This window comes from Sander lucioperca, chromosome 9 (genome assembly GCF_008315115.2).
Source record: "Sander lucioperca isolate FBNREF2018 chromosome 9, SLUC_FBN_1.2, whole genome shotgun sequence".
Classification (NCBI taxonomy): Eukaryota; Metazoa; Chordata; class Actinopteri; order Perciformes; family Percidae; genus Sander; species Sander lucioperca.
Genome location: NC_050181.1, coordinates 30,655,084 through 30,664,190, shown reverse-complemented (window position 1 = coordinate 30,664,190; position 9,107 = coordinate 30,655,084). Strand labels below are relative to the sequence as shown.

Sequence of the window (9,107 nt, the reverse complement as noted above, 5' to 3'; positions counted from 1 at the left end):
TAGTAGATGAGCTGCAGCTGTGAGGAAAACGGCTGTGCAGGTGAATCGGCCACGCCCCTTGACCTACTTCCTCCTGGACACGCCTCCAGCACTCCAGGTGGAAACAGTTTAACACAATGTTAAAATTTGCCAAAGACTTTCATGGGAAATATTCAGGAAATCACTTAACATAGCTCAAAACAACCCCTCTTTGGGGCCATACTGTATCACCATACTTTAATGTAGAAAAGTAATTAAAAGTTTAAACCGAAGACAAGAGTTTGGCCTTCATTGGGCTGAATGGACATTCTGATATCAAGCACTGTTTCTACCAAATCACTGTTTATGTATCGTCCAGTTTTCAGACCGTTTCAGATTTTCCAATGTGTGTGTATGAGACAGAATGTTGAGAGCCAGAGGGGAGGACAGAGGGGGGAGCTGCAGTATGACTCTCTGAAAATGTTCCAAACAAATTGCTCTCTCCCCTACAGTTTTCACTCTTCATACATCATGGTTGGTAAAAATGTAGGAAATGTTGTGCCGGTCGCAGACATGTAACTATGGAATAATAATTAAAAAAAAATAATTTATAATGTTTATTGATCCTCAGTGGGGAAATTACAATTTACACTCTGTTTGTTAGAAATCACTACACACAGGCCTGAAATACACATACATGCTCAGGACCTATTCATGCACAAATGGAGAGATGTCAGAGTGAGTGGGCTGCCAGTGCTGGACCAGCGCCCTGAGCGGTACAGTACAGCAGTACAGTACGTTGCTCAAGAGCACCTGGCAGTGCCCAGGAGTTGAACTGGCATCTCTCCAGATACCAATCCACACTGTGTACTTTGGTCCGTACTGGAACTTGAACCAGCAACCCTCCGGTTCCCAACCCAAGTCCCTACAGACTGAGCTACTGCCACCCCTAATCCAGCGGCCTTAAACTTTTGTCTCTGTTCACACCAACTGCCGATAGAAACAATGAAAACTATCTGTTTGCAACAATGAGCTCCTTCCATTGTTCAACATGTTGATCTGCATCCCAAATAGACACTGAAACACTAATAAAACTGAAATCACTGGTAGTTTATATTCCATAACATCATAATTCACAGAAGAACTCAGTAGAATCACATTTTTACCGCTGAAGATTTTACTAACAAAAGAATTTCATGAAAACAGAAGCTTCTCCAACAACTTCACCATCTTTGAATTTGACCTCAAAGGCTGCAGAGGACCAAAAGATACTAAACTGTCACTTTACATTCAAGAAATATTCTGAAAAAAGCATAAAACTTAACATGTTGAAATATTAAGTCTCAGTTTGTTTCAAACTTTCTAGATAGAAATATTAAAAGGTTTCAGGTTCACTATAATTACCACCTTTTATATTTTAGGGAACAAAATGAATCTGCACCAGCTGTAAAACAGGAACCATGTCAGCTGAAAACTACAAAGACCACTTCATACAAGAACAGTTACACTAAGAAAGGAGAGAGGCACAACATGTGTTAGGTGTAAAGTTGTCAGTAGGGGGAATAACCCAGGGCTGTGAATGAGTCCTGTCACTGTGATCAGGTTCCTCCTTCTAATCCACCAACTTAGTGTTGATGAAGACTAAACAGAGAGATCACAGCCTTCTTTATACTTGCTGTAGCTCAGAGTTACTCCACACTGCAGATATGAAGCCTCTGTTCATCTCAGTGTTGCTGGCTGCTATGAGCCTTGGTATGAACACAACTCTGTTTCTTTGATATCAATCCAACATTGATATGATTCTTTAACAGCACACTGATTCTGTTTGTTGTTGTTTTACAGAATGCAGAGCTCAAAAAGACAACGTGCTGCAACCAAAAGGAGATGTGACTGCTACTGAAGGAGAGGCAGTAACACTTGGCTGTCAATATAACAGCAGTTCAACTAATGATTATCTCTTCTGGTACAAACAGGATGGAAACAACAGCCCCAAATTCATTCTCATCCGCGTTCAAGGGGATGGAGGGAACACAGCAGAGGAGTTCAGGGAGAGATTTTCATCTACACACAATTCCAAGTTAAGATCAGTTCCTCTGAAGATCCAGAAGCTTCAGCTGTCTGACTCTGCTGTGTACTACTGTGCTCTGCAGCCCACAGTGAAAGGAAACACCAAAACTCTGTACAAAAACCTTTGGAGCAAAGACAACACAATACTCCACAATGTCCACCAGAGGGAGTCACACACTGTTAAACTTCAATATTTTTCCTCATGTAGTCTAGAATCAATTTACCTTAGAAGAGTAAGTGAGAGAAGTTAAACTACAGAGCTACGATTAGACGGAGAGACTCAGGGAGGAGCTGAGCTGTTACTGAACTATAGAAGAGAGAGGAACTTCTATATTCAACAGAGATCAATACACAAACCATCAACATTACCTTTATTCAACATGCTGTCACTGCAGCATTGTTTGTGTTCTCTGCTGTTTCTTTCCATTCTAACAGGTATGTTAGATTATGCAGCATGAAAAGTTGTATTCCAATAACACCTAAAATGAGTCATCTGAGTCTTTTGCAACATTAAATAACAGTTATCTCTTCCTTTAGGTGTCAGCTGTGAAGAACTCACTCCAGTCCAGAAAGAAGAGAACAGTTTAGAAGGCAGCTCTGTTACTCTGTTCTACAGATACTCCAAAGGTTCTGCTGATTATTTCTTCTGGTATCGACAATATCCAGGAAAGCAACCAGAGTTCCTCATCTCTCATCGGGAATCAGGAGAAATAATGCAAAATACCAACTCTGTTTCAGTGAGTGAGGATAAAAACAAAATGGTTCTTCAGATCTCCTCTTCTGCAATGACAGACTCTACTCTGTACTACTGTGCTGTGAGGCCCAACTGACTGACTCCTAACTGTCTTCACTCCTCAACACCAACAGCTGTTTTCACAGAGTCGAGGTTCTGCCGCACCTTAGATAGTCCTACTTCTATCTCAAAAACCCTAACTCCTATCGCTTAATATTTAATACTGTGAGAGATATCATGACACCCTGCTGATCATCCTGTGCAAGAATGGTGTGTGTTGTGTCAGAAATGTGAGGACAGTAGCTGTCCGAAAAGGGCCTGTTTCTGTTGTCCTCCTGGTATTTCAGTGCAGCAGTTGGACACGGCTTCACTTGGAAGCTCACTGTGCCTTAAATAATGCCACTCTGAGTCTGTACATTCTATCAAAAACACACTAATGTAAAAATGTCTCAAAGTCTCAAAGAAGGTTGAATATCTTAAAAAGTGTTGTCATTTGAAAGTTGAATACTACCCTGAATGTATGAAAGATGTTTCTCGAAAATTCTGAATAACCCAACACAAACTCCTATCCTATCCTCCTATCATGGAGACTCTTTATTGTAGGCCGTGTCAAACAGCAGATTTACTGTTAGCCAGTGTTATTCGGATGTGCACCAAGGTTATTATAGTTTTGCATTTTTCATTAGTTTTTATTTTTATTTCGTTTTGACTTTTTTTTTTCAAATTCAGTTTAGTTTTAATTAGTTTTTAAAGCGGGTTTGCTAGTTTAGTTTAGTTTTTATTTTTTGAAAATGCTTAGTTTTAGTTTAATTTTTATTAGTTTTAGTCTTTTTTTGTAATATGGGTTATTTATCGGGGGATTCAAAAAGATCAGAAAAAGTATTGTGTAATAATAACTGAACAAAAACATCATACATTTTTAGAAATATGTACTCACAATGTATTCAACACTAACACCAGTACATAAAATGTAGCCTCATATGGTCATAAATATGTAAACAGTCTACACAAGACGCTGCAGTATGTGCAAAATGTGTAAGTGACGTGTTCCAGGAAAAAAACCTAAATAACCAACAGACTAAAGAAGACATGAACAGGTGTTTTCAACTTTGGTTCGAGTAAAGTGGCGAACTTTTTGAAGTCAATTGACTCACACAGTTGTGTAGACATCCCAGAATAATCCACATATTAACCCACGCTTCCTCCCGCTTTTGGTGTTCCTGCGTATTTACTAACCAGCAGCTATCAGTCGCCGGTGAAAGCCCTCCTGTAGTGTTCTCTGTCCTACTGTTGTCTCTGTCATGCTGCCTGGCCCTGTACCCATACATCCATGCCCTGTACCCATACATCCATGCCCTGTATCCATACATCCATGCCCTGTAGCCATACATCCATGCCCTGTACCCATACATCCATGCCCTGTACCCATACATCCATGCCCTGTATCCATACATCCATGCCCTGTATCCATACATCCATGCCCGTAACGTTACCGGGGTTAGCTTCTGTTTCGGGGAAAGGGGGCTTTGCGTTCTTCTTTACCTTGTTAAGGTAAGCTAGGTTAGCCTCCTAGCTTGTGTGCGCTTCTCAAATGTACTTTCATATTCGTGGGATTTTTCCCTGTAATAAATTGACCACATATTTTACCACCTTCCACTGCAAGGCGCTTTTATCTGACACAGTCATAATCAAATAGGACTGCCGCTTTCTTCTGACTCTCGGTACCACTATGATGCCAGGCGAGAGGGACGGAGCCACAGACATGTTGTGTTCAAGTTGACGTGGAATGTCGGAATTTCTGGGTTCCCAGCCGGAAACTATACATGTCTACATGAAATGTCATGGTCGGAGAGATATAACGTTATTTGCTCTATGAAAGATTGACAAAGACGAAAACTAAGGACATTTACTCGATAATTTTATTTTAGTTAGTTTTGCCAACAGATATTAAAGTTTTAGTTTAGTTATCGTTTTTTGTAATGCCTCGTTTTTTTTTTATTTCAGTTAACAACAAAGTTTTTTCCCACCTAGTTTTCGTTAACGATTATAACCTTGATGTGCACCAAGTAGTAGGCACACTGTCAACATTTCTAGCAGAATTTTCTAGTTGGAAATAAAGATCATTCCATTTACATATAAAGACTAAATGTGGTGGCCAACAAAAAATTAATTGCAATATGCAAAACATGCAGGACAAAAATTACAAATGGATATGCAACAACTTAAAACTTTGTTTGATTGAAGCGGCACGAAGAACGGTAAGTTGAGGCTGAGTAATTTCATTAACAGAGGTGCCATGTCGGACATTAACAACTACTCTTGTGGATTCTTTGGGTTTCCTCCTTAATTCATCATTTGATGTTCACCCAAACTGAGATGACGTCTAAAGTTAAAGGCTACGTGCTGCAATCTGCTAAGGTTATAGCAGCAAAACCATGGGGGTAATGTGAAGTTACTCCCTTCATTTAAAAAAAGATTTCCGACTCTATGTGATCCAGTTGGTGTGTTTTGAACCTGAGCTAGAGGTATGTTCATTCAAATATTTACATTCTCTTTTACACATGCATTTACAGATTATTGATCCATAAAGTAAGTGACTAATTTTACTACTAACTGTAGAACTCTAGGACCTATTTGTTGCAGACTGCCACAATATCATTGTTTTTTTTCCCTTATTTAACATATATCTTTTTTTTTATAAACATTAAACATTATGAAAGTATGAGAGTGCAGAGTCAGAGTTAATAAGTCCAGTAGCACTTGATAAAAACATGAATGCATTAATTTATTATAACTCTGTTGTCTACATTTGGTGAAGATTGCTTTATTACTTGTTTAGGACTCCAAACACAAAGTTAAGGAATTGGAACTTGACTTAGGACTTCACTCGGCACATCCTTGTCCTGACTTGGGACTTCAGTAAAAAGACTTGAAACTTAGTTGTGAATTGCAAAACAGTGACTTGGTCCCACCTCTGTCCTCAACAGATGATAAAGAGGAAGGACCAATGATGTGAAGGCCCAGATCCATCAGAGTATCAATGCTCTTCCTCTCTCTCCTCCCCTCTCACTGCAGACATGAAACACTGGCTGACTAACATCCTGATTCTGACTCTCTGGCTAGGTAACTATTTAAAATACTGATTGTTCTCCTTTAATCAGTCATATTTATTAATTAATCTCTTCCTCTGCATGTTCTCTTCTTCCCCAGAGTGTAAAGGAGAAGACAGAGTGATCCAGCCAACAGGAGATGTCATTACTACTGAAGGAGAGACAGTTACTCTTGGCTGTACATTTGAGACAACTTTGCCAAGTTCCACTTTGTTCTGGTACAAACAAGAATTGAATGATTACCCAAAGTACATGTTGAAAAGTTTTTCGAACACAGCAGAAAATGCTCCAGAGTTCCAGAAAGACAGATTTGAAGCTAAAATCAACAAGACATCAGTTCCTTTGAAGATCCAGAAGCTTCAGCTGTCTGACTCTGCTGTGTACTACTGTGCTCTGAGGCCCACAGTGACAGGAAACACCAAAACTCTGTACAAAAACCGTTGGAGCAAAGACAACATAATACTCCACAACATCCACTAGAGGGAGTCACACACTGTTAAACTTTAACATTTTAATCATGTAGAATCACTTTACAGAGAGACTCAGGGAGGAGCTGAGCTGTTACTGAACTATAGAAGAGAGAGGAACTTCTATATTCAACAGAGTTCAATAAACAATCCATCAACATTACCTTTATTCAACATGCTGTCACTGCAGCATTGTGTGTTTTCTCTGATTTTTCTTTCCATTCTAACAGGTATGTTAGATTATGCAGCATGAAAAAGTTTTATTCCAATAACATCTGAATGTTAATCATGTATTAAGTCTTTTAAAACATGAAATAACAGAGTTATCTTTTCCTTTAGATGTCAGCTGTGAAGAACTCACTCCAGTAGAGAATGAAGAGAACAGATTAGAAGTCAGCTCTGTTACTCTGTCCTACAGATACTCCAAACTGTCATCTAGTGATTATTTCTTATTATTTCTCTTTTTCTTAGAATCCCTTTACCTTAGAAGTGTAACTGAGAGAAGTGAAAATACAGAGCTATGAGGAGACAGAGAGAGTCAGGGAGGAGCTGAGCTGTTACTGAACTATAGAAGAGAGAGGAACTTCTATATTCAACAGAGATCAATACACAAACCATCAACATTATCTTCATTCAACATGCTATCACTGCAGCATTGTGTGTTAGATTATCCAGCATGAAAAAGTTTGATTCTAATAACATCTGAATGTGAATCATGTATTAAGTCTTTTACAACATGAAATAACAGAGTTATATCTTCCTTTAGGTATCAGCTGTGAAGATCTCACTCCAGTCGACACAGAAAAGAACAGTTTAGAAGGCAGCTCTGTTACTCTGTCCTACAGATACTCCAAACAAGCGGATAACAATGATTATTTCTTCTGGTATTGACAATACCCAGGAAAACCACCAGAGTTCCTCATGTTTCACTTTGGAACGCAAAGCGCAACAAACTATAGACTGTCTGTTTCAGTGAGTGAGGATAAAACCAAAGTGGATCTTCCGATCTCCTCTGCTGCAGTGACAGACTCTGCTCTGTACTACTGTGCTGTGAAGCCCACAGTGACAGGCAACCCACAGTCTCTGTACAAAAACACAAGCTGACACACTGACAAGCTGCTGGAAGACTTTTTTCTAGACTGTTGTAATGAACTTTGTACCTCCACTAGAGGGCAACATTATCAAGTAGGAGGTGCACTACTTCTGCACTGTGTTCAACCATTCAGTCAATAAGTGTTGCTGTGAAGAGAACAATTCTCAGACTGAATGTTGAACATCAGCTAGTTTCTCCTGTTGATTTAAACCTTGTTGTAGAGATGAAACATTGGCTGTGGATTATTCTTGCTGCGCTTTTGTTTGGTAAGATAAAAGGAACAACATGGTTTTATTATTTTCTAAAGATTTATATAAACTGCAGTTCAGAGCAGAAATCTCTGAACAGTTGAACTGTTTTTTTCCAGAGTAACACTGTAAATTGACATTTTCTTCTCTCTTCTCCACTCAGCCTCAAGAACAATGTTAGTCTAATGACTTCATTTTCTCTACTTTTTCAGGAATAATAGCTGGAGACAAAATCTCTCCTGTAGAAGATAAAGTCATTAAACAAGAAGGGGAATCTGTTACACTCAGATGTGAATATGAGACTAATGATAACGATGTTTACCTTAACTGGTACAGACATCATTCTGACCTTCAGGCGCCTCAGTTTATACTCTGGAAAGGAGCAAGAGAAGCTAGTAGTTTTGAATATATCCCAGATAAGCAAAGATATGAATCCATAACAACAGTAAACTCAACTGAACTGACCATAAAGACACTCACCCTGGCAGACACAGGTCTCTACTACTGTGCTCTAGAAACACAGTGATACAAAGTGTAGAAGAGGCTGTACAAAAACCTGAACACAGATATCTGACTACTCTTCAAAGAGGAGGGAAGTGGTATTCAAACCACAGCTTCCTATCAGATGGATTCTGATTATTCCAGTTTTATCAGAGTCCCTGTGGTTACAGCTGCTAATGTAACACTGTGGGAGGATTCACATGAGCAGCAAATCCACATCAATGACAAACCAACTGTATGATGGTTCAAACACAAGACACCATGACAACAAATAAATGGACACTGACTTACCTACTAAATCCTCTTCATACCCTGTGGGCCATTAGGCCACAATGAGCTCCTTCCATTGTTCAACATGTTGATCTGCATCCCAAATAGACACTGAAACACTAACTAATAAAACTATGAAACATCATAATTCACAGAAGAACTCAGTAGAATCACATTTTTACCACCAAAGATTTTAGTAACTTAAGAATTTCTTGAAAACAGAAGTTTCCCCAACAACTCCACCATCTTTGAATTTGACCTCAAACAGCTGCAAAGGACCAAAGGATACTAAACTGTCCCTTTACATTCAATAAACATTATAAACAGAGCATAAAACGTAACATGTTGAAATATTAAGACTCAGATTACTTTCAAACTTTCTATAAAGAAATATTAAAAGGCATGTACAGGTTCACTACAATTAACACCTTTTATATGTTTGAGAAATAAACTGTAAAACAGGAACCATGTCAGGTGAAAACTACAACGACCACTTCATACAAGAAATGTTACACTAGGAAAGGAGAGAGGCAGAAAATGTGTTAGTTGTAAAGTTGCCAGTACTACAAAGCTACGAGGAGACGGAGAGACTAAGGGAGGAGCTGAGCTGTTACTGAACTATAGAAGAGAGAGGAACTTCTATATTCAACAGAGATCAAT

General features: G+C 38.9%; 1 gene segment (V, D, J or C); it reads left to right on the top strand.

Annotated features, from left to right (window-relative positions):
• Positions 1 to 1,537: 1,537 nt before the first annotated feature.
• Positions 1,538 to 2,102, top strand: LOC116036860 (the record flags this gene model as incomplete). The annotated part of the segment is given in 2 exon segments: positions 1,538 to 1,710; positions 1,801 to 2,102. Coding segments are annotated over 2 exon segments (420 nt in total), but the record flags the coding sequence as incomplete, so codon positions are not given.
• Between the last annotated feature and the right edge of the window lie 7,005 nt (positions 2,103 to 9,107).